The sequence below is a fragment of the Drosophila kikkawai genome, chromosome 3R (genome assembly GCF_030179895.1).
Source record: "Drosophila kikkawai strain 14028-0561.14 chromosome 3R, DkikHiC1v2, whole genome shotgun sequence".
Lineage (NCBI taxonomy): Eukaryota > Metazoa > Arthropoda > Insecta > Diptera > Drosophilidae > Drosophila > Drosophila kikkawai.
In genome coordinates, this window is record NC_091731.1 from 8,038,531 (window position 1) to 8,064,511 (window position 25,981).

Sequence of the window (25,981 nt, forward strand, 5' to 3'; positions counted from 1 at the left end):
CTATTTTAATCATATTAGTTTTCCCTTTAAACTTCCTGCCAGATGATGGCTAGTGCCACGTTCCTGCTGCAGCTGCAAAACTATCCGAAGGATACAATCAACGACGAGATGATCGATTTGCTTCAGCCATATTTCCGGATGGAGGACTACAACATGGACATGGCGAGACGTGTTTGCGGCGATGTCGCCGGCCTGCTGTCTTGGACCAAGGCCATGTCCTTCTTTCACAGTGTCAACAAGGAGGTGCTGCCCTTAAAGGCAAACCTCACTCTGCAGGAAGCACGCCTGAAGGTAAGAGCCGTGGGGGATGAAAGTACGTTAAAATAAAATAAATATTTACTTGCGCATATATAAAAAGTTACAAAACCCATTTAAAATTATGTATGACACGTTTGCGGAATAAACACATGATTGTTTACAAAAAATGCACGCCTTAGTTTAAGTTAAATGCAATCACTACCAGTTGTCTGCGAGTTATGATGGATGATTCAAGCTGCTGCCTGTTGGCTCGTCAATCAAATGTATTCCCCACAGCCAAGTGGTATTATTTTAAATTGCTTTTAAATTATTGTTATAAAGTGAATGATATTTTAATTATGAGAAATATTACTGTTAACTGGATGACGTGTGCACATTATAATTGGATACAAACGATTGGATACTCTAGAAAAGAATCTCTCAGGCGAAATCATCCACTGAAATGTTTTTCCTCACCGCGATTCATTGTCATAAATATAACTATGTATGTTTAACTTACTCGATACTTTGTGCCAAATCCCCCATGCCACGACACCAGCTCGCCATGGACGATTTGGCCGGTGCCGAGGAGCAGTTGCGGGAGCGCGAAGATGCCCTCCAGGCTGTCAAGGATCAGTACGACAAGGCTGTGGGCGAGAAACAGCGGTTGACGGATGCAGCCAATGTCTGCCTACGGAAGATGACGGCAGCCACGGCCCTGATCAACGGTCTGTCGGATGAGAAGACGCGCTGGACGAACCAGAGCAAGGAGTTTAAGATACAGCTGGGCAAGCTGGTGGGCGACGTTCTGTTGGCCACCGGATTCCTGTCCTACTGTGGCCCCTACAACCAGGAATTCCGGGCCAATCTCATCAAGACCTGGATGGGCATCCTGAAGCAGAAGAACATACCCTTCACCACTGGTCTGAACATCATCAACATGCTGGTGGACTCGTCCACGGTGTCCGAGTGGACGCTGCAGGGACTTCCGAACGACGAGCTGTCGGTGCAGAACGCCTTGATAGCCACCAAGTCCAGCAGCTACCCGCTGCTGGTGGACCCGCAAACGCAGGGCAAGATCTGGATCAAGTGCAAGGAAGACCGCAACGAACTGCAGATCACCTCGCTGAACCACAAGTACTTCCGCACACACTTAGAGGACTCCCTTTCGCTCGGCAGGCCGCTACTGATCGAGGATGTGGGCATCGACCTGGATCCGGTTATTGACAATGTTCTGGAGAAAAACTTCATCAAGTCGGGCAGCATTGAGAAGGTGCTGGTGGGCGACAAGGAGTGCGACGTGATGCCGGGCTTCATGCTCTACATCACCACGAAACTGCCGAATCCAGCCTTCAGTCCGGAGGTCAGTGCCAAGACCTCGATCATTGACTTCACAGTCACCATGCGCGGGCTGGAGGACCAGCTCCTGGGTCGCGTCATTCTCATGGAGAAGTCCGACCTGGAGGCCGAGCGAGTGGCGCTCTTCGAGACCGTCATGCAGAACCAGCGGAACATGAAAGAGCTGGAGGCGAACCTGCTCCTCCGGCTTAGCTCGTCCCAGGGATCCCTCGTGGACGACGAGGCCCTGATTGAGGTGCTACGTGTCACCAAAACCACGGCCGAGGAAGTCAACCAGAAACTGAAGATCTCCGAGGTCACGGAGCGCAAGATAATGAAGGCGCGCGAGGAGTTTCGGGCGGTGGCCAAGCGTGGATCAATCCTCTACTTTCTTATTGTGGAGATGAGCAATGTAAACGCCATGTACCAGAACTCACTGAAGCAGTTCCTGGTCATCTTCAATCACTCCATCACCAAGTCGGCCAAGTCCAGTGTCACCGAGGAGCGAATAAACATTATTCTGCGGTACCTCACCTACGAGGTTTACAAGTTCACCAATCGCAGCCTGTACGAGCGCCACAAGCAGCTCTTCACCTTGATGCTAGCCATTAAGATCGACTACCACAACGGAAACATCAGCCACGAGGAGTTCCTCACCTTCATCAAGGGCGGCGCCTCGTTAGACCTAAACGCCGTCACGCCGAAGCCCTTCCGCTGGATCCTGGACATCACATGGCTGAATCTGGTTGAGATTAGCAAGCTGGAAACCTTCTCGACGGTTCTACAGGTGATTGAGCTGAACGAGCGCGACTGGCGCTCCTGGTATGAGTGCGAGAAGCCGGAGAACGAGGAGATTCCTTGCGGCTACAATTCTGTCCTGGACAGTTTCCGTAAGCTGTTGCTCATCAGGTCCTGGTGCCCTGATCGCACTATCTCCCAGGCGAAGAAGTATATAGAAGGTGAGAATGTTATGGTACCTTTGTCTTGATATCCATTCCATAACCCATTTCTGTCTTAAGAATCCCTGGGAAGCGAGTACAGTGAAATGCAAATACTTGATCTCGAAGAAATGTGGTAAGTAATATAACTTTAACATTTGCAAATGTAAGTATTATAAGTATGACAGTGCCCCTACTATAATGAAACTTAAATTGTTTTACAGGAAATAATTATAAAATTGTTGTTTGCAGCGACCTTTATATATTCCATATTGTCAAAAGTCAACCTTTTTTAATGAAGAACAAAGAATTAATTATAGTTATTTCAGCGAAAGGGCACATTTTGCTTTCAAAATCTGAAGCTTTGTAATTATTTCCAGGCTGGAGTCGGAACCGCGCACTCCGTTTGTCTGCCTCCTGTCCATTGGATCGGATCCAACCACCCAAATAGGAGCTCTGGCCAAACAGAAGAGCATAAGTGAGTGTTCCACGGAGCGCTAAAATGCATCATATCACTAATTCAATCGTCTTCATCCACATACACACCCACGTCCTCATCTACTCAGTCCTCAAGGCGGTGTCGATGGGCCAGGGGCAGGAGTACCATGCACGAAAGATGATTATGGAGTCGATGGCGGGCGGCGGATGGGTGTTGCTACAGAACGTGCATCTATCGCTGCCCTTCTGCTCTGAGATTATTGACATGCTGGTGGAGAGCGAGCACATAGACGAGTCATTCCGGATGTGGGTGACGACGGAGCCGCACAACGAGTTCCCCATCGGGCTGCTTCAGATGGCGCTCAAGTTCACTAATGAACCTCCACAGGGGATACGTGCCAGTCTGAAGCGCAGCTACCAGGTGCGCAAATAAGTCAGCCTTGCAGGCGGAGCATGCTTAATAATTAATTTTCAATCTTTTGCACGGGCCCAGTCGTTCACCCAGGACTTCCTTGACTACACCTCGGCCTCCCAGTGGCCCCCGCTGCTCTACACAGTGGCCTTCCTGCACACCATCGTCCAGGAGCGGCGCAAGTTCGGCCCGCTCGGCTGGAACATCCCCTACGAGTTCAACCAGGCGGATTTCGCCGCCAGCGTCCAGTTCATCCAGAACCATCTTGACGAAATGGATCCCAAGAAGGGCGTCTCTTGGCAAACGCTCGTCTACATGATTGGCGAGGTGCAGTACGGCGGCCGGGTGACGGATGACTTCGACAAGCGCCTCCTGACCACTTTCACCTCGGTGTGGTTTTGCGAGCAGCTCCTCTCGAACGCGTTCGAGTTCTACAAGGGCTACAAGGTGCCTACGACCAAGTCCCTCCAAGGCTTTATCGACTACATCAACAGCTTGCCGGCCTACGACACCCCGGAGGTGTTCGGCCTGCATTCCAATGCCGACATCACGTACCAAATCAATTCGGCCAAAGGTGAGTGAGTGCAGGCCTGGTTCCGGACGCCTGATTCCCCAATCGACCACCACGCAGAATCCCTTATTTATAGTTTAATGGCGCTGATGGACACGCAGCGAGAGCGAGAGCAGGTCATAAATTATCAATGTGCCCGATTTAAGTAAAGCCCTATTGCATAATCAATGCCGGCATGCTGCCCCCTTGAATGTGTGTGAAATCAATAAACCGAATATTTTCGTGGTCTTTTTTTGCCGCCGCGTGCTCGGTTATGAACCCTGTTTTGCGGTCCCATCCAATCGGCAACCCACCTGAGCATTACCATATTCAATGACCCCCAATAATCCTTGATTGTTTATTTCTGATTTTACACCGCCAGGCATCCTCGACACCATCCTCAGCGTGCAGCCCAAGGAAGGCGGCGGCGGGGGCGGCGAAACCCGGGAGAGCATCGTCTACCAGCTGGCGGACGACATGCTGCGCAAGCTGCCCGCCCAATACAACGCCTACGAGGTGCGAGAGAATCTCAACCGGATGGGCATCCTCCTGCCCATGAATATCTTTCTCAGGTGAGTACCCCTGCCCATAGGGCAGCATAGGCAACTGGCGACGGGGCGACTGTTGTAATGATGTAATTGCAGGCAGGAAATAGATCGCATGCAACGGGTCATCAAGCGCGTCCACACTTGCCTCTGTGACCTCAAGCTGGCCATCGACGGCACCATCGTGATGAGTCCGGCGCTGAAGGAGTCACTGGACGCGATGTACGATGCCCGCATTCCCGAGACCTGGATGAAGGTTAGTGCTCCAGATATTTATATTTATTCACAGCGTCCACGTCAAAATTCCAGAGCACCTTTTAAAGGGAGGGCGAAATATTCGCCGACATTAAATATGGAAATTGTACAATTGATTTCTGCCAGGAGAAAATATATTTTTTTTGGGGGCCTTTCATGTTCGGGTATTTGTTAATTATGCGTGAAAGCGTTTGGGGCAGCAAAGCTAGAACCCACAAACAATAATAGAAAATACGCTGAATACTGCCCACAAGGACACAAAAATGTTGAACATAAAACTTTAACCTCAGACCTCTTTGATACGAGTCTCTTCACAGAAATATTCTTCTCTTAAAACTACTTCACGAACAATTACAATGCTTAAAGTGTAAACATATAGTCTTTATCAGCATTAGCCATGTCGATTTAGTCATGTCGGTCTGCCTGTATGTAAGAGACTTACCCAGATCTACCCAAATCGGTGACAGCAATCTTAAGGATTTCGTATATTATAATAATATAATATTATATAAGTGAGGCCAAAAGCCCCAAATCGCTAATCAAAAAAAGTGGATTATTCATATTCAGAATGTTTTTGAATGACAGAATGCTTTTAAAGCGCTCTAGGGCCTGCCATTACTCTCAAACTTTATTGATTAAGGGGGTTTCATTCATTTCAGTTGTGGAATTTTATATATAATATAACATACAAATATATATATACAAATATAGGTATGTATTTATCTAGAAACCACGTATATCCCACTGATCAAGAAGATTTCTTCTTTACTTTATAAATTACAATATAGTTACAAAAAAAGGTTTTATGCCGTCAGCGCTCTACAGAAAAAATTTCAAAAAAGGGTCCAAATCGCACACGTTGCAAGAGTTAGTAAGGGCATAAAAGGTATAAAAGGGGATATTTAAATAACAACTGTCATATTATACAAAACAATTAAAACATTTTTTTTTTAATTTGTTTAAAAATATATACTGATGTTCGAGTTATAAAGAGTCTCCCCCCTAGTCCTCAAAAATATTTAATTATTTCAAATATTAAGTCAAATGAAATGTTATGAAAGTTGCCATATCCTTCTGTCCAACATATATGGACATTTCCAGAAAATGTCTAAAAATTAAAAGTCTAAAAATGTATCTTCTTATAATAATATGTAAGTTTAAAGAATACTATTAATTAACGGCATATATTTGTTTTCGTTTTGAAATGTTTGATTCGAAACTCGCGACTCGTGCTGCCTTTGCCTTTCGTTCTTATTTATTTCATATTCGTTATTGGCTTACAGTTTTGCATTTAGCATTTGTGTATTTAGCATTTTTGTATCAAAAATAAACTAATAAAAAATAGAAAGACAGATAAGCAAGCCGTTGATTAACTATTAATTTTTAAGCTTCTTGGACTTACATTTTCTCTGTACCATTTGCGATTCCAAAACTTATCTTATTGTCATTACCCGAAATGAAGTAGGTCTAAACTTCTAAAAATGTATTTTTAAATACAATCTGTTGTTTCTAATTAAAAGAAAAGAAAAGAAAAAAGGAAAGGAAGCTAACTTCGGCACGCCGAAGTTTGTATACCCTTGCAGATTGGTTTTCATATTTATATTATAAATTATAATGCCGAAAACAGACACTAAACAGAGTTTCATAAGATTTTACCTATACTTATTACGTTTACAGTTTGACAGTTACAGTTATACATTCCCAGCTTTAAATTTTCTCTACATCTACGGATCGCTTCTATGGCAGCTATATGATATAGTTGTCCGATTTTCGGCGTGCCGAAGTTAGCTTCCTTTCTTGTTTTTAAATAATTTTAAAACGACAAGTCCGCAATACTTTTTTTTTTTATAATGCAATTAGTACAAGTAACAATTTCCATCCTGGAAATGCCCATATATTTCTAATTTATGTAGGAATTTAATATTCAATACAATGATTTTATTTGTGGGATTTGGTTTAAACATAAGTGCTTAGATTAATTTTACAATGTTCTTTTCTTTTAGTTTGCACGAGCTCTTATTTCACGACCTCCTATTTTTCTCTCTCGACGATCTAGTGATGACAAAACATGGCATCTTCCATTTTCTTAATTCTGCTTATTCTAACTATCGAGAATTACTTCAATATCGTCCTGACCTCGCGTTGCCAGATAGCTTAAACCGCTTCGAGTGTGCCGCGAGGGAAACCCGCCTGTTTCAAATCCTACATTCGGCCCTCCTGACTGTTCATTCGCCTCGAATGGACCTGACCATGGCTTCATAAATTCAGAAACTGTTGATGTTTTAAACGGACCCTCTGTATCTCCAATGCGTTCTACCTCATATCTTCCATGCTCCTTTACAGCAACTATCTTGTATGGCCCTAAGAATTTTCCCTTAAGCTTTAATCCGACTCCGTACTGGGTTCTCTTTATCGCCACTAGGTCATTGATTTTGTAAACTCGTTCTTGTTTTCTTTTTGAATCAAACGATTTCTTGTTTTCCTCCTGTACCGCCTTTATGTTGTCTCTTGCCGTTTGACGATACTTCTCCCTTTCTTCATCCAGCTCTTTCACTATGAGCTCCTGCATTAAATCTCTCAGTTCGGCGAAATCAGTCAGTCGCATCTCCACTCCTGTTAAAAGCTTGAACGGCGTGATCTTTGTGCTTCTCGGCTCAGTGCTATTGATAATCTGCTGAACTCTTCCAACGTATTTATACCATGCAAACGGGCTTTCATAGCTCAGCTTTGCCAGCATTGGTACAACGATCTTGTGGATCCTTTCGACTTGGCCATTCCCGCGCGGTACGCCTGTCGCTATAAGCAGATGCTGAATGTTGTTCGACTCGCAATACTCCTTGAACGCTAGAGAGGTAAAAGCTGTGCCTCTGTCGCTTACTATGCGAAACGGGTTACCAAAGTGTGCAGCTTGTTTTTCCAGGCAAGTTAAGACTTCTTCGACACCAGTGCTACGAGTTGGGTAGAGCCACACATACTTAGAAAAGCCATCAACTACGACAAGGATATGATTGTAGCGTTTGGTCGTCATCTCCATTGGCCCGACGTGATCGATGTGGTATGTGACAAATGGTAGCTCACCTTTGTCAATGGGAGTTAAAAACCCTTCCCTTTTTCCTGCTTTGGCATTTACGATTATGCATCTGATGCAATTTTCGACTATTCGCTCTGCCTTCTCTTTTAACTTGGGAATGAAGTAAGACTTTTCGATGAGATCCTGTGTCTTTTTAGTTGAGAAATGTCCTTGATTATGCGCGTTTTGGATTATTTCATTTTCCATGGCCGAAGGTACAACAAGTAGTTCGCGATTTGGGTCTTTGAAAAGAACGTCGTTTTGAATGTAGAAATCCTGGTAAGAATCCTTTTCCACAAGGCTCCTAACTGCTTGAGTCCACTCATCTTTAACTTGAGCTTCTTTTAGACGATGTGTTGCAGAGTCTGATAAGAAATAACACGAAGCTCGGCTCAGAGCATCAGCATGTTTCATTTGCGTCCCTGAACGATGCTCAATCTTGTAGTTGAAATCCTGCAAATACAACGCCCACCGTGCGACACGAAGAGGAACTTCCTTCTTGTTCATTGTCATCTTGAATGCGTTACAGTCCGTAACAATTGTGAACTTTATGCCCAAAACATAAACACGCCACTTGACTAGAGCTCCAATAATAGCCAACACCTCCAGCTCGTACGAATCGTATTTTTCTTCAAATGGTGAAGTTTTGCGGCTCATGTATTGAACTGGGTGAAAGGAACTGTCTTCTGGATCTTTCTGCAATAAAACAGCGCCGAAACCGTGCTTAGAAGCATCTGTGTGAATTTCTGTTTGTAAATTTGGATTGTACAGCTTCAGGACTGGTTCACTGATGAGAGCAGTCTTCAGCTTTTCAAACGCCAATCGTTGTTTCTCCCCGAATTCATACTTAAAATCACCTCTCAGCAAATCCGACAAGGGCCTGGCAATGGAAGCGTATCCGTTAATGAATTTTCGAAAATAGGACGTCAGTCCTAGGAATCTCTGAATACCTTTCTTGTCTCGCGGTTCGGGAAATTCTTTCACAGCTTGTATTTTCTCAGGACCTGGAGTGATAGTTCCACTCTGAATGATGTAGCCTAAAAACTGTACTCTGTTGCTCAGTATTTGACATTTACTCCAGTTGATACGCAAACCGTTTCTAGAAGCGACCTCTAACACATCTTTCAACTTAGCAAGTCCTTCTTTAATATCCTGGCTGGGAATAATTACGTCGTCCATGTAAACAACGACAACATTGGTAGCAATGAGCTCTCTTAGAACTGCCATGATAAATCTGGTGAAAACCGCAGGCGAATTCGATATGCCAAACGGAACATAAAGGAATTCGAACTGTCCTGACTGAGTTACAAATGAGGTATACTTTCGAGAACCTGGTTCAATGGGAACGTGGAAGAAACCGTTGGTTAGATCCAAAGTGGTGAATATTTTGGATCCTTGCAGCTTGTCCAGAACGGTCTCCATATGAGCCATAGGGAAATTGTCTCGTATAATCTTTTCGTTTAGCTTCCGATAGTCACAACATAGACGCTTCTTTCCGTTTTTCTTGGATACCAAAACTACTGGCGACGCATATTCCGAGGTACTCGGTTGGATTATCTTCTCTGAAAGCCACTCCTTAACTTGATCGTCCACTGTTTTCTGGTCACAGACAGGTAAGCGCCGTGGATGCTGATAAACAGGTATCTCGTCCTTCAGAATGATTTTCATTTGTACTGGTGCGTCTACATTGCGTTCGGCTACGTACTCCTCAATCAAATTCTTGACCTCGACCACGTGAGATTGATCTAAATGCGACAAATCAACTTGACCTGAAACTGCCACCTGTTCTGCACACATGCCCCTAAACTCTTGTAAAAACTCGGTATCTATGTTGCTCTGCTCTTCATCGATACTTCTGGATGCGTTTCGACGCAAAAACTCGGTGCCTTCTTTAGTAACTTTCATGTCCACAATGTCAAGAATAGTTCTGCCCAAAATTGCGTCAAAACCCATGTCTTCTTCCGGAACTACGTGGAACTCTACTTCCATTTCGATATTGTCTATTTCAACTGGTAGGATTATACTTCCAAACGTCAATACCTGACTCTCGCCTATTCCAGTCAAGCATTTCTCTCTTCCAGTGAGAAGTTTGCTGCCTATCTTGAGGAAAATGTTCCTGCGCATCAAGCATAGATCTGCACCTGTGTCGACGAGTCCTTTAAATTGAACAACGGGATGCTTTACAACTTTTAGTTCAAGGCCGGAAGCTGTAAACTCGCTTTTTGGTTTCGTGGCTGCGCTCTCCAAGTGAATAGCATTAGTGTTACTCTCTTGCTTTACCTCGAGTTCGGCCTTGCACTGTGCAGCACGATGACCTGGCTGTCCGCAACGATAGCAATTGAAATTGTCCTTCTTCTTGCAATCCCTTTTTAAGTGGGACGGATCTCCGCACTTAAAGCATTTTCGCACAAATTCAGGTTTCGAAACAAAACCTTTCGATCCTTCCGTCTCAGCTGTACGCTGCTCATTCTTGAATGATCCCTTGAAAGTGCCACGGACTTTCTTGTAGACTTCGATCTGCTCCTTCAGATCCCTTATAGTTTTGGCCTGGTATAACATGATCTTGTTTGCCTTCGCATCTGGCACTCCCTTCACGAAGTATTCGATTAAACTCTCTTCGTCTAAATTGACTGGCTTAGCAATTTCCATCAACGCATACAAATATTCCTGAAGAGTTTCTCCTTTTGCTTGCACCCGCTGACCTAGCTTGCGATGCACCTCAGCCGACGATATTTTAACTGCAAATTCCCTGCGCAAAGCTGTTTTGAGAGAATCCCAATTGCGAATATTAACCTGACTGCGAATGAACGATTTAGCAGCTCCACTGAGCAACTGCTTAGAGTAAATAAATAGTTGAAGCTGATTCCACTCAACGGTTAAAGCACATTCTTCTAACTCTTGAATCCAATGGTCAACATCTGGGCTACCTGTTCCTGCAAAAGTTGTTACACTGCCTTCTACATCTTTAAGAGTGAACATAGAACGGCTTTTCGGCATTTCCGGCATTGTACGATCGAGAGCGGTAGCTACAGATTCGATTTCTGAATCGCTGTTTTCATCCTCATCACGAATATTAAAGTGAGCAAGAAGCCTATCCTGTAAATCGCGCTTTCTACCGGTTGTGACTAAATTCAACTCTCCTAGCTTCGCGCGCAAATCTTCGCATCTCATAACCATTATTTCTTCGAGCTGCATTTTGAAATGTTTACAATAATTGATATTAGCTTAACAATAACAATATGTTTTTTCAAGATTTTAAGAATTTCTTACGTTTCAGTTGTTCTTACGTTCAGTTCTGTTCAAATTTTATACATACAGTCTGCTTAACACTGCTTCTCAGCCACTTCCAATTAGATCTTCTTAGCCTTAACGTTTTGCACCTCTTTCGATGCACTGCTTTCGAGACTGCTTGACCGCCTGTCTCGCCTTCCACCAGTTACTTGCCAACTGCTTGAACGCCAAATCTGCTTGCTCCAGTTAGCGTCACTTTTTGTGCTTGTCGCTGCTTGTCCGCCTGTGCCCTTCCGCGATGATCTGCCTGCTCCAGATTCACCTCCGTTGTCTCTGCTTGTCCGCCTGTGCTCTTCCACGATGATCTGCCTGCTCCAGATTCACCTCCGTTGTCTCTGCTTGTCCAGTCCCTGCCTCACGCACCTGACTTGCTCCGCTCGCCTCTGCCTTACGCTGCTCCCAACGCCTTCCACAGATCAGCCTTTGCAAACTTCAGTTTTCCGTGACCGGCCCGATCTCAGACTGCCGCTCTGACGATAATTGACGCACTGCCTCTGGACTTCAGCCGCTACTTCCACATGCGTCTCCTTTGCGTGTCTTCTAGCTCGTCTCAAAAGCGCTCACACATTGACAATGTTGCTCTCCAGCGTTGCCTCGTTTCACAAACTGCCTCGTTTCAGTTGCAATTTCACCACACTTCGCAATTTTTGTTCATCTGTAGTTGTGTGTGAAAACGCACTTCAGCACTCTCCAATTGTCTGGCACTTGATGTTTGGGTTAAATCCCGGTTGAGCCCCCAAATTGTAGGAATTTAATATTCAATACAATGATTTTATTTGTGGGATTTGGTTTAAACATAAGTGCTTAGATTAATTTTACAATGTTCTTTTCTTTTAGTTTGCACGAGCTCTTATTTCACGACCTCCTATTTTTCTCTCTCGACGATCTAGTGATGACAAAACATGGCATCTTCCATTTTCTTAATTCTGCTTATTCTAACTATCGAGAATTACTTCAATATCGTCCTGACCTCGCGTTGCCAGATAGCTTAAACCGCTTCGAGTGTGCCGCGAGGGAAACCCGCCTGTTTCAAATCCTACATTTATATTTCAACCCTGAGATATACCTATTTTATCTGATTTTTTAAATATTGTTTTTAATTGATCAAATTCAAATTTTTATATCATGTTATCCTGCTAGTTTTTCTTTTCAACTGAAAAACTTCGGCTAGCCGAAATTAAGCTTCCTGTCTGGTTCAGGTGTGTTTTTGATGTCCAAAATAAAACGGCTTCCCAAGGGTTAACAACCCATTAGACAAAAGAACGCTTTTTGGAAGACTGTGCTTCGACTACGGAGAAGACGCCCTTCTATGTGATGCACAAACTCTTCCACGAAACCATAACACGTCCCTCATCCTTCAGAGCCCGTGTCAATTTCCGAGGACCAAGACTTACTTATCTTACTGTCCAAAAATTGCGTTTAGTCATTCTAGCCGTGCAATATTAAATTGTTTGCTTGTTTCTGAATCTGGCCAACACGATAATGTCATGTCAACGTCACTTGCAGATATCCTGGGAGTCCACCACTTTGGGCTTCTGGTACACCGAGTTACTGGAGCGGAACGGCCAGTTCCGTACCTGGATATCCACGGATCGCCCCAAGGTGAGTGGACACTGAGCATTGTGCAGCTTTCTAATGTAAATTATGATTAACTAGGTGTTCTGGATGACGGGCTTCTTTAATCCCCAAGGCTTCCTAACAGCCATGCGACAGGTAAGAAGCTGCAGCTCCTGGGTGTGGGCACAAACATTGGTCCTGTTGCGATTTGCACTTACGGGCTACGGTGCCTGGTTGTTTAATAAGAAAAACAGGATGTGAATACAAATCGCCGCTTAGCCGGGAATCGATATTCTTTTGTCAAACATACATCCTTCGGAAGAGTACCTTCTGTATGCCATTAAAACCTCTATTCCTGATTGACGTATCTGATTCGCTCCACATTAAAGGTTCGGTTTTCTTCTTTACATGTCTGCGGCGACACACTTGAATCCGCTGTCTCCTAGGAGGTGACGCGAGCCCACAAAGGCTGGGCATTGGACTCGGTGGTGCTCCAGAATCAAATAACGCGCTACAACCGTGAGGACATCAGCGAGTACCCCACTGAGGGTGTGTATGTGCACGGCCTCTTCCTCGAGGGTGAGTTTCCTGCCTTTCCCCTGTACTTACTTGAGGCGCCTTCAATTGATGCCTACCTGCCTTAATTTTTCAGGGGCCTCGCTGGATCGCCGCAGCGGCCGGCTGATTGAATCCAAGATGAAGGTGCTCTACGAGCAGATGCCCGTCATCTATATATATGCGATAAACACGACGGCCGGCAAGGATCCCAAGCTGTACGAGTGCCCCATCTACCGCAAGCCCCAGCGCACCGACCTCAAGTACGTGGGCTCGATTGATTTCGAGACCGAGTTCAATCCCAAGCACTGGACCCTGCGCGGCGTGGCCCTGCTCTGTGACATCAAGTGAACGAACCCCATGTCCCAGTCCCAGTCCGTCTTGGTCCCGCTCCTGTCCCGGTCACTTTTTGCGTCCGTGCCATTGTTTGCCATCATGTCAACGGCTGTACGTGAGTGGGGCTCCTAATGGCGCTGTGATAATTATCTTTTTTGTTTTTCGGTGGGCGGACGTTAAAGTTTCGTGTAATCCGGCGCAAATACAACGTTATTAATTAAGCCCTCGGGCGAGGCAAACTGTTTGCACTCGGGAGCACAGAGCACCGCCAGCACAATTATTAGCTGTTATCCATTTTTACAAATCCGTCCAAGGAGGGGTCCAAAAGCGCACAATATCCGTAGAGAGTTGCAATATGTGTGTGAGTAGCGATTCAATAAAGAGCTTCGAGCATGTGAACTTATCTGAAATGCCCAATATAATCCCAGTTGGAGACCAGCAGATATATATTTTTTGGTACCCTGTAAGGGAAACGAGAAACGTCACTCCCTGCCTGTTGCAGACGTCTAAACAAAGACCCAGGTAAGCAGGATTGTCCCAAGTATTGATTAAAGGTGGCTTCGGAGACCCTTGTATTTATCGAATCTCCCGTTTCGACCGGACCCTCTGCCATCATAAATATGAATACAATTCCCACAGAATTGAGTCCCGAGGAAAGTTAATTAAGCGGACGGCTTTGTAATTGAATGTCATGTCAATGCCTCATGATTTTTATTTTCGATTTTGTTTGTTTGTTTTTTAAGAAGTATATATTCGTACATACATACATATAATTTTTTGTATAATATATAATTTGTTCGTTTGATTTTTCTTTTTGGAATTTCATTAGCTTCGATTGGATTTTATTTACATACACATAGAAATTAATTGTTTGTATTAAATTTAGCAATGTACAGAACGTAACTTTTAAATGTTTAATTAACTTGCTTGGTAAATTCCTTGTCCATTTACACAACACGTGGCGTATTCATGTATCGAAGTATTTATTAGCTTGCTTGTACTGGGTAGTAAGTAGGGATAAAATCGTAATTCGTATATGATTTAGAACCATTTGTCTCCTAAGTATCTCCTAAGACTTGAACCCCTTGCTTTCCTTTGACGACATAAACTCAATAGTGACCGACTGTGGATTAAACTGGCACCGCAAATAAAACAGAGGAGCTGTGCATACCAACTCCGCATTATGCTAATTCTATTTGAGCATTTGTGTTGCGTAATTAAAAGCAGTGAAAGAGAGGTAGAAAAGAACCTATTTCCGCCCGCGGACAAAGTAAACCAAATATGAAAACGCCTTCGACAGGACAATACTGCATAACGAACGCCAGTCGTTTAAATAATTACCCAAATTACACATAGATCACTATCAAATACGCATGCACTTAGGTGCATATCCTTCGCGCCTCGGTCGCTGTAAGTAAGTGCCAGCAGGAACAATGCTTTTTAGAAGGGTGTGTTGTGAATCGGGGGGCTTGTTTTCAACAGTATCTGTGAGAGAGGTAGCATAAATCGTTACATACACCGTTGGTTATTTTCGATAAAATATAGAATTCAAATGCGAATACATCTAGCAACGTAGCAACGTGGGAGTAAGTTCGTCATCGAGGGAGTATGTGCACACACAACACTGCCTGCCGCCTGCCATTAGGAACCGTCAATTTGCAATTAGCTGTCTAATACATACCACTAGCTGTCGGCCTCAGTATCTGTGTCTGTATCTGTTAATGTATCTGTATCTGCATCTGTGTATCCTTACTCGCAGCTCGATCCCGCTCAATTAGTTAACATTATGCTGGCCCCTGTGAAAGCGATAGGGAAAGGTCCAGGGCAGGCGGTCGTTTGCATTGACCGCACCGACAGCTCCACGGCCGCGTCCACGACCACTTCCAGCTGCCTCCTCGTTGGCCCAGTTGGACCCGAACCCCCCTAGTCCCGCCTCGGAGTCGGTGTCGTTGTCGTTATCGTCGTCATCCTGTTCCTCGTCTCCCGCATATCTCGCCGAGGTTTTACTAGCTTCGTTCTCGTGTTCTTGGCTCGTTTCGTTAGCAGCTTCATTTCCGTTGGTCCGATGCCTGGATGCCAGTCCCATTCCGACCACGTCCAGAGATTTCTTCGCATAGCTGAGCAACTGCTTCTGTCCTGGTAGGGACTGGGTCCGTGTTGAGTCGGCAAACTGTGACGGAGACTGCGGCCATACGTAATTCCACAGTTGGCTGGGGAAATGCTGCCAGGGCAAGAGCAGCTGTTGTCGACTCAACTGGTGCTGCTGTGGCGGCTCCTGCTCCTGCTCCTGCTGATGCAGCTCCTTCGGCTCCCCCCACTCCAGGTCGCGCTCCAGCTCCAGTTCCCGCTCGGATGGCCACTGCTGGCGATAGCGGCTGCTTACCTTGGGACCTGGGCGCAGGAGCACTCGCTTGCCCACGTTCTTGAGGATGGCGCGGTTGAGTTCGACCTGTGTGAGTGCAAGAGAAGCAATATGGGGTCACAACAAATTCTGTATAAAATGGGCGACAAAGTGCTGCTATCAACCCTCTTCCCATTCCCACACCCACACCGATTTCCACTCCGAGCCCCCTGCTATTCCCATTTCCATTCCCAAAAGGATCTCCCTTAACAGAGGACCAGCCAAACGAGATTGGCGCACACATATATTGGTCGACCACACTCCAAATGTGATTAAGGTTGCAATTTGATTCGCAATTCACGGGCCATTTTATTTAATTACTTGAGAGTCGGTCCTTAGCACACTTATTCTTCAACACCTTTGCTCTGAACCTCGAATGTCCTGTTTAAAGCTACCAGTTGAGTTTATTTTGGTTTTGATTGACCGGCAACCCATCTTCAGGACTCTCAAGGGGTTCTTTGTTTGCATTCCTAGATGGATATTCGTGGATTTCAGTGCTGGAGCTCAAGTTAGCGATTCGAGTGGCTTTGCAGTGTTTAATTATTTGATCGCATGAATCCAATTAATTCCTTAAAAGGCTTTAATTTTCTCTATAATTTAATGAGACTGGTGCCTGGAAATGTATTTAATTAGGGCTGACATTGGGTTCAGTTCCGTTCAGCTAATTCAGAATATAAGGTAAACGTTTCTATTTTTACTCGTGCCTGCTTATCGTTCACTGCATTATTCAGACCTCGTCGATGTGTGCTCCTTTAAGGCGGACAATGCCAATCCAAATTTCCCTTCTGGCAGTAAATCTCCCTGCAGGATTCTTAAAGCATGTGCGGCGGGGGGAGGAGAATATCATACCTGTGTTCGGTCCTCATCTTTCACCAATTCAAATTGCTTTTGGGATGCATGGATTAATTTATAAAACCCTTTGACAAATCAATATTGTTATCTCGGCGTGTGTGAATGGGCTCGGCAGTGTGTGCTCATCCATCGCCACCGCATCGACCCTCTTTAACGGAAATTCAACGTGGGGCCAAAAGGTGAGGCTAGGCGGCTATCAAGGCAAATTGTTCGAATTCCTCGCATTAAAACGTTTGATTTTTTCTTATGTTTTTTTTTTCCTTTTTTTGTCTTTTGTATTCCGTTCCGCCTTGGGGCTCGGAGCGCTTGGTAACCAAATAAACTCGCTTTGTTGCCGAGCCAAAATATTTGTGTTACACATACGCAACGTTGGTTTTGTTTTGGGCGCTGCATATATATTCTGGGCGAAGTGCTTAAGCCCTGTTTGGGCTCCATCTTGGGATTTGATCTTGTTTACCTTGCCGGAGCGACTATGTGGGCTCCTCAATCCCTACTGGCGGCGGCGGCGGCGGCCTCCTCGCCCTGATAGTCCATGGAATATTTATGGAACTGGCGCTTGCCAGCCCGGCGAGGAGGAATTAAAAAACTTTGTGCAGCTGCGCGTTCTTTATGGCTTTTTGAAAGTATTTCTCATTAGACATTCTAGTTTTGATTAGCCGCTTCATTTTCATTTGCGCATCGTTTCCCGCCGAATTACTCACTCCTCGCCTTTCAGCAGAATTGTTTTCCGTTTGTCTTGCGGCCAAAGTTTTCCTTTCCTTACCTTTTATTAAAAATACGCGCAAAGTGGTCAGCAAGGCCCCTTCTATTGCTCTATTGCAGCCATCACCTTGGGCGCACACCCTTCCCCACACCCTACTTCCTACACACCCCTTGTACTCACCTGGCGGGAGTTCTCCTTCATTTGCCTGCGTGCGATTTCCAGAAGCAGCCGCTGACGCAGCACATCCAGGGGATTGACAATGGACAGCGACGGCTTGTTCCGCTTGGCGGCGAGCAGAAAGTCATCCTGGACGGGGAGAATATGTACAGACATTTACATTTACTGCCAACTTCTTGGCGCATCACATAATAAAATCGTGGCCAGGTAATGCAAAAAGTTTTAGGTCCTATTTTCAAAAACAGTTTTGCGCACCGAGTTGTTTTTCTTGGGCGTTGATGGGAAATAAAACCTCCGACGGATTATTAGCATCGAGGGCGGTCGGGTAAGGGCAATCTTGAGGGCAACCCTATAAACAGGCTTACATCACCCCTTGTTTTTCCCACATTGGGAAATAATCGTTCAAAATCAATCTTGGAATCTTATCGCAGTTATTGTTCTACGTTTTTTCCGCGATGAACAATCGGACTTTTTGGCGATAACAGCCCTTCGCGCAGATAAAATGGAAAATTTCAAAAAATTTTGTGAGTCACAGCTGAAAAGCAGTTGAGAGGTAGGAGCTGTTGACGAGACCAGAAAACACCTGATACTCTAATTTAATAATGGGGCATGACAACGCCGACTGCAATTTCTTTTCGCGATTTCAGGGAACTGTTTCTGGATCGTAAAGATAATCGCTCAAATCTAACCTGAGCTCAGTCCAGGTTTATGATATTTTCCAGGGAAGAGTTCAGCTCTCCAGCTAATTCTCGGAAGCTGAGTTAAGCCCACTCGTAGAATTTGCATATCTAAGTTCGGGCGGGCGGCCGGCGTAAACAACCGATCCAGAAATCATGCTCAGATAAATATGATAATTACGATTTTTGTTTGTCTGGCTATCAGACATGCTAGCGATTAGATAGGGACGCCAATGTGTGGTCGCGGCGTCTGGCAGTGAGTGGACCCTCTGGTTATCGGAGCTCTATAAAAGCAATGCTCCCACCTAGTGGCTGGTAGTACACTCGAAACACTTGCGAAATGAAGGTTCTAACGCTCCTTGTATTGACGGCCCTTGTGGCGGTGGCCGTGGGCCGGCCGAACGGCGGTTGGTTCGGAAACTTTGGCGGAAACTGGATCAGGCGATTCGGTTGGGGCTCGGATGACACGGAGGCGGTTAAGGCAGGCTCCGGCCACTGGAATGCTGGTCACGGTAACAGCCAGGGTCAATGGAATGGCAATGGTCATGGTCAGGGTCAGTGGAACGGAGGAAATAACCATGGACACGGGCAGGGCAACGGTCATGGAAACAACCATGGCCATGGACATGGCCACGGACACGGCGGTCATCGCCCGCCGCCGCCACCACCCCCACCAACGGAGGAGAACATTGCTTCCACCACGGAAGTGACTAATCCCGCCGAGGAATCCACACTGGCCCCCGAAACTCCAGAGGACTCTACTACTCAGGCCCCGGAAGAAGTCACCACAGACTCAGAGGACGGCAGCGGATCTTCAGAAGATACCACACGGTCCCCCGAAGATCCGGAAGAGTCCACCACACTAAACCCCGAAACATCGGAGGCTCCAGAAGAAAACACCACGGAACCCGAAGAAGGTAGCGGTTCAGCTGAAGAGACCACTTTGGCCCCTGAAGAGCCCGAGGACTCCACGACTCAGGCTCCCGAAGAGCCCGAGGACTCCACGACTCAGGCTCCCGAAGAGCCCGAGGACTCCACGACTCAGGCTCCCGAAGAGCCCGAGGACTCCACAACCCAGGCTCCCGAAGAGCCTGAGGATTCAACGACCCAGGCTCCCGAACAGTCAACCACCGATGTTCCTGAAGAGACCACCATCGACGCCATTGTCTAGGATCTTGGTCTTACTACAAAGCTAGGATTCCTCAAGAGCTTCGGACTTGCGCTATAAAAATTGTTGAACAAAATAATTAAGATATTGCGACTCAGCGTTTTTGAGGATGTTTTTCAACAAGTTTTATAGCGCGGAACGGATCAAATATTAAACTATTGTAACTAAATTATTCTCGGTGCTTCGGCCAAAAATCACATGTTAGCTATTTATAGGACTAATTTGGTACCTCATTTAAGGAACGTTAAGTGAACTTGTCACGTACTCGTCATTTAGTTTTATAGTTTCCATAATCTAAGCAATTAAAAGAGCCCAAAACTACTCAGCAATGAATGTCTTTATTTCTTCGACTTCTGATGAAAATGTAAAACATCGGCACTCATTAAACACTTGTCGCGCAATTGAACTTTCGCTTTCGTGGCCATGACAATGTATTGTTAGTTTTGTGTTTCTATCTCGGTGATAAACTGATTGATTGACGCACATAGATACATACATACATCAATCAATGAGTTGCTACTTGACTGATTAGTTGGCAAATCGACCCTTATCGGAGCATACATATGTACCCTGCATGTCGTCTCGTGCTCACTATGCGTCATTTTGGGCGATGCAAATGGAAAGTTTCATAATTGACTTTAATCAATGCCCGAAAACTGGCGGTCTAATAACCAGTGGTCATTGGGAGTAATGAAATAATTAACTGAAAATGTATATACAGATAACAGGTATAAGTACTTGAGCTAAGACAACCGTTTGGAAACAAAAAACCTTACGATTGCAGATAAATGTCACGGTGACCACCTCCAACTCCCAAAATGTCACCTATAACTTAACTAGTTTCTAATTCTGGTAGATGGTAGATCCAAAGTGATGATTGTACAATTACAATTGGATTAAAAACACTTGAGTTTTTAGGCGGCAGTCTTACAACCTCCTTGTAAGTAAATTTTTTTTCAAAATTTCGGAGTGCACGTATTTTGTAAAATAATATAACTATATTGAGCTTTATAACTGTGCCAACAATTTAGTTCGTCACTGTATGTATATCTCTTGCTCATATCATTTGGCAGGGACTGTAAAATGATGTACTTAAATCGTACAATTTACAAACAAACATGCGCGGCATTTAAATTGCGCAGGACAAAGAATCGACTTTACCGAATTCAAACAACTTCTCAAAAAAGCAGAAGTGAAAGTTTTGATTGTGGACAACAACGGGAGTTGGCCAACACAAATAGAATGTTTCTCTTGTTGTGTGTTTTCGTTCAGCTAATGAGGCCCGTGCAAAATCCTTGACGAAAATTTCCATTTGTTTTGAAAGCATTGGACATGAAGTAATGGTGTTGCCATGTTCGTGTGTGTTAGCGCAATTGATTTTATGGCCAGATTGCCGATTAATTTTTGTTGGTCCGAACCAGTTTCACATTGCGGCATTTGTCACGGATGAAGCACTCATGGCCCAGATAAGATTAAGCTAGAAGTGAGATTCAAAGTGTTAAGTGGATTCGCGGAAATGAAGGAACGAGATTTCCAACTCCCATAAAGGATTCCTTGGGCAAGGGCACTTCAGATTATCACACAAAAATGCCAAAACTTAGCTGGTAAATTATAACCATCGAAATGTATAGATTATTTGATCAGTATTCTCCAAGGTAATTCCACCAATTTGTAAACTGTTAATTATGTAGTCTATTAAAGCCGAGAACTCCTGAGAGCAGAGCTCTCTTACACCTTTTTCCGCCAAGCAATTCGCAAAGGACATGTCCGCTGACATTTTGCTTCCTCGGCAAGGCTTAATGCCTCGACCAATGCGTCAATTTATGAACAGAAAGCATGACGTCTGTCAAAGGAGCTGCGAAAACGGTTGTTCGTGGAATGCAGACCCAATAATTGAGTGTGCATTCGGAAAACATTCGCAGAGAGCCGCAAAAACTGCTGTCGGTCACAAAGCGGAGAAGGGACAGAAGGAATATGTATATTCGTTCGAAGCGCACCTGTATATTCCGTGCATCTGTGTAGTCCAGAGGATATCCGTTTGTGCGGCCGCTTCCGCCGGCTTCCGCTCCTGCGCCTGGTCCTGGGCCTGGTCCTGCTCCTCCTCGCTGCGCCGTGCAGACGAGCCTCGTGGCACACAGTAAAGTTAATAACACCGGACAAAACCACGCTGTGGCTTTCATCATTCTGCAAAAAACGGCGAAAAAAGGTCAGAAACGCATGAGTGTGTGCGCAATTTACAAATTTGGATGTAATGCAAATTGTTTGGCTTAAAAAATCGTATGTTATTCTTCACAATTTATCGCAAACATCGAATATAAATATTGATACAAGACCTTTGCCAACAAAATAGGTGGCTAAGCTCCTGAGGGAGCAATGCAATTAATTTATGCAGAGGAGATACTCGTTAACATTTAATATCCCTACATAATCACACGTATGCGGAATGAATCGGAAAATGCACTGCCTTATTTCGACTTCTGCTGGTCATATTTATGACTGTTGGCCAAGTCCTACTCGGTGCAGGGTAGCTATGTATCTAATATGCGCACAATTTTTCAGCACGATGCTGTGGTCATTTGCATGGAAAATTAAGCTTATATGTGCGGCTATTATTTCTAGAACATTTTCGACCATTGCCGCTCGCAAACTTTGACCTCTCGCCGGTGCTCCCACTGGAATGGAATGAAAAAATAAATTGCTGACAGCTAACCTGTGAAAAATGTGCAATATTCTGACAACAAGAAGTGCTCCTCATAATTTATGGGTCACGTAAATATGTGGTACTTCTGAAACCTAGTTTTTATGTACACGCTGAATGTATATGCATATCAATCTCACGTCCCTGTGGACTTTTCAATCGGCTTGCCAGGGGAGTTGAGTGTAAATGTACCCCAGACTCTGGCCAAGTTTGGAAGAGGAAATGAGGTTCTCAAATTTGAAGCAACGACGTCTATGTGCCATCTGCAGTACCTTTCCTGTTGCCAAATTAAAGGTGTTGCTGGGGCACTGGATTTCCAAAATAGACTGCTGTGCTTGCAGAAAATCGTGTTCTCGTAAATACATTCATTTATCTAGGGGACGGCTTTGGCTGACAAGACCACCTAAGACCTCCTGAATATATACACACGGCAATAAAAGTGTGTGCCGTATTAAAAATGAGGCATCACCAGGTAGCTAACCTAAACATATACTTGTAATTGATTTTAAAATATTTCCCTCTTTCGTGTTACTTACCCTCTTATATGTATGTATGTATATTGAGCGATTTAAAGAATATTTAGTGTTTGACTTGGTACAAAATAAAAAGTATCTTTTCACACAAAGTGCACGTTCTCAAATTAAGTTAATTTAAAACAGCACATACTTAAAACAACTCAACTTTTTCAAATGTTCGTAACCTAAACTTTGAAACTTTCTTGCCCATTGTTCCATGTAACTAGATTCTGTTGCAAAATTTCTTCCTTTCATTGAATACATTGTTTTACAAACGTCTTCATCAAGGCAAACTGTTGGAAAACAACTAACTTTTGACACAGGCGGATTTAACTAACAATTTAAATTACATTAGAACCTTTAAAACCATCATTTCATTTTATGTTTATCCAACACAAAGCAACACAGAATGTGTGACCTTTTTCAGGAATTCAACATCTGAATTTTTGTGGTTCCTCAAAGCAGGGCAAACGGCGGAATTTTGAATCCTGATTTCGACTAGCCCCCTCCTGCAGAATGCACCCCACTTCTCGCATCTCCTGTCTCATAGCTCTTTTGTTCTGCGCTGGGGGACAGGATTGGATCCCACCTGTCAGCCGGAGCATTAGACATCATCGTGTAAGTAAGTGCTAATGGCAGCAGCATTAGTCCTCCCGGCAATCACATGTCATATAGATGCCACTTGCTGAACGAGGATTTACGATTTGCGAATTGCGAGTCCGGAGTCCGGGCCAAATTCAAGTGCTCCGTGGGCGGACGCACTTTTGGCCCACTGATGGGTTTTATTATTGATTTCCCCTACATATAAAATAGATCGCAAATAAGCGAGCGGCTGAATGCGGGTGAAATGTGAAAGTTTCCGCGCCCATGCTGGAGTTGCAGCGGAAATTGCACCGCAATTGAATTTGGGATTCTCGAGCGATTTTCTGCCTAATGGAGGGGAATTCCTTCGCTTTTGCCTTCTCCATCGGCATTGCGCTCGCCTTCGCCGAGGATTGAAGTTTCCGAGAAGAGGCGGTGAATGTAATGAATGAATTCTAACATTTGAAGTTGAACAAATATTGATTTTGTGGAAGTAATATGGAATTCAGGGCAATAAAACTGCCCTGCCCCACTGAGGATTGGCCACCGCCGCGCCGCCTGACAGCCATTGTCATATATCTCAGAAACGGAAATCGTGATTGCCCGGGGCTACTTGCCAGCACGTCCCTCCAGTTTAATCGGGAGAAAACGAGGAAATGAAAATGCCTTATCTATGCCAACTTGAGCTATTTGCATACGCATGCAAATACGAGCGAGCAGCATGTGAACATCGCATCGGCATAGGGGACAAGTTTTGCCAGCTTTAAAGGCCGTAAATCCTTAAGTCCCTAAATCCGATTTGATTATGGCCATAAAAGAAAGCGCCAGAGGAAGGTCAATTCTGAGAGCCATCAATCGGGGGTAAGGCGAGGCGTGGGGAAAATACCAAGGTGTGATTGCCGACGCTGCCAACAAGAGCGCCAACGCTCGCTAAGCCTGTTTGCTGTCTATTAAATGACGGGATGTGTTGTTACCTGAAACCGCCGGCAACAGTGCCTTAGCCGTCTAAAAAGAAACTCACACACACACACACACAAATGTATACAGAACGGAAAACTAATTAGCTTAAACGTTTTTTAAGCAATCAATCAACGTTCGCCCCATTTGGGTACAAAACTTGCACAACTTTTCCGTCGTCGAGGTGCTCTGGCTGAAATCTGATATGGTTCGGCGCTTTCCCTCGGAAAAAACGTTTAAGCCACAATCTCGAAAGCATATAAACAGCGACGTCTCCTTATTCCCGTTGTTCGAATAATATCACATAAAAAGAAATCACCTTGTCAGTGGTAATTGTCCCTAATTTCGGTGTGGATGGATCTGCGACGCGCGACGGATACGGATTGATTTATGATGATCGAGATACTTCGCGTATGCTAAACTCAGCAGCTATTAGTGACCTCTATTAATCTTTCGCTTTTCCAATTTATTTTATGTATTCACGCACCGCGCCGAAAACTGGAAACGGGATCCTGAAACTCAAACTGAAACTGTTGCTGCTGGAGAGGCTGGTTTTGCTGGTGTTTCTGGGATTCCTGGTGGTGCCAGCATCGAACCTCGAACGCAACAGGCTGACGACGAACGGAGGACTCACGGAGTCAAGCGATTACGCCGTGTTTTTATATTAAGCCCCACGAGCGCCACCCGAAGTGCTGCATCCGAGGAGTCACGACAGCGTCGTCGATGAGGAAGGAACCGAGTCCGAAGAGTTATGAATGAAAACGTGCGAGTGCGGCATGTTGCCAGGATGGTGATGGGGTGGGTGCCGAGGCGTAATCAGAGGCGGACACGGGGCCAGGAGGCTGAGAGGGTTAGACCCCTCTAATAAATCACCAAGGTGTGCGCCAACGTATTAAGGAATTGACGGATTCACGGTGGGGAGCTGCTCGAGTTCAGGTGTTGCGTGCAACATGTTGCCGGCGGGTCGACATCGTCATCGCTGTAATTATCGAACTCAATTAATATTTAATGAGTTTTATTTGCACATTAATTGTTCGATTTAAAGCCAGACAGCGCATACATATTCTGTGGCGGTTGACGAGGATCCGGTGCACGAGCAGAAGCACTCAATGTCATGTCAATGGTGCTAACGTGGCCCGACGTGAGTGAAATTGCTCGCCATAAATCCTTCACACGTCCTACGTCCATGGCACAAGATGAGTTAAGGACCCGACATATTAATCTAAGCCGTTCGTATTACCTTTTTTATATATTTACAATATATACACTCCTATAATGGCGGATACGATTTTTAACCGTTTCACTCCCTTTGACATAAACAATTCAGGACAATTTTCTAAAAATCTTTTAAGGAGATACCAAAGTTGGGTGGAAGAGGCCAAATCGACTCAGGTGATGAACGTGATCAACAAAATACTTACACTACTGGCCGAAATAATAAGTACATGCGTATGTGGTTTGTTTCAAGTCCTATAAAATTTGTTTGATAAACTTAAGAAAAAAACCCACTTTATTTTTAGTTTCCGTACTTATCCCAGAATATAATAATAACTGCCTAAAGGATTTTACATTTCAAATTTAGAGACAGGGGTCAATTTTATCCAAAAAGCATGAAAATGGGTTGGGCAAAATAATAAGTACACCCATTCTTCTAAGCCTAGAACTCGGAACGTATTAGATATTTTGCACTTCTTTTTTCTTATAAGTAAACTTAGATTAGTATCCAATA

General features: G+C 44.6%; 3 protein-coding genes across 4 annotated transcripts in view; 2 read left to right on the forward strand and 1 right to left on the reverse strand.

The window, feature by feature from the left end:
- Positions 1-13,824, forward strand: part of Dhc1 (Dynein heavy chain 1) — a 33,098-nt gene extending 19,274 nt beyond the window's left edge. For both annotated transcript variants that reach the window (XM_017178859.2, XM_017178860.2), the window contains 12 exons: positions 43-291; positions 797-2,534; positions 2,595-2,649; positions 2,894-2,991; positions 3,080-3,372; positions 3,445-3,937; positions 4,296-4,485; positions 4,558-4,714; positions 12,581-12,676; positions 12,731-12,787; positions 13,078-13,210; positions 13,284-13,824. In XM_017178859.2, coding sequence (XP_017034348.1) covers positions 43-291; positions 797-2,534; positions 2,595-2,649; positions 2,894-2,991; positions 3,080-3,372; positions 3,445-3,937; positions 4,296-4,485; positions 4,558-4,714; positions 12,581-12,676; positions 12,731-12,787; positions 13,078-13,210; positions 13,284-13,537 — 3,813 coding nt within the window. In that variant the 3' untranslated portion in view covers positions 13,538-13,824. The remainder of the gene's footprint in view (positions 1-42; positions 292-796; positions 2,535-2,594; positions 2,650-2,893; positions 2,992-3,079; positions 3,373-3,444; positions 3,938-4,295; positions 4,486-4,557; positions 4,715-12,580; positions 12,677-12,730; positions 12,788-13,077; positions 13,211-13,283) is intronic.
- A 380-nt stretch (positions 13,825-14,204) lies between these two features.
- Dh44 (diuretic hormone 44) lies at positions 14,205-24,862 on the reverse strand. The gene is made up of 4 exons (XM_017178930.3): positions 24,572-24,862; positions 21,498-21,684; positions 17,659-17,784; positions 14,205-15,971 (listed from the first exon to the last, which is right to left on the reverse strand). Exons 2-4 carry the CDS (start codon positions 21,681-21,683, stop codon positions 15,297-15,299), a joined length of 987 nt encoding a protein of 328 aa, XP_017034419.1. The 5' UTR covers position 21,684; positions 24,572-24,862; the 3' UTR covers positions 14,205-15,296.
- On the forward strand, positions 18,664-19,829 carry Fst (Frost). Its single transcript, XM_017178931.2, has one exon. It carries the CDS (start codon positions 18,673-18,675, stop codon positions 19,501-19,503), a length of 831 nt encoding a protein of 276 aa, XP_017034420.1. The 5' UTR covers positions 18,664-18,672; the 3' UTR covers positions 19,504-19,829.
- Positions 24,863-25,981: the final 1,119 nt, after the last annotated feature.

Bases quoted from the DNA above. Each gene is read 5' to 3' on its own strand.
- Dh44 (XM_017178930.3), bottom strand. From the start codon at position 21,683: ATGATGAAAGCCACAGCGTGGTTTTGTCCGGTGTTATTAACTTTACTG. The intron at 17,785-21,497 runs GTGCGCTTCGAA...CTCCCCGTCCAG, and splicing joins CAGATGCACGGAATATACAG to GATGACTTTCTGCTCGCCGC. The intron at 15,972-17,658 runs GTGAGTACAAGG...GCACTCACACAG, and splicing joins TGAAGGAGAACTCCCGCCAG to GTCGAACTCAACCGCGCCAT.
- Fst (XM_017178931.2), top strand. From the start codon at position 18,673: ATGAAGGTTCTAACGCTCCTTGTATTGACGGCCCTTGTGGCGGTGGCC.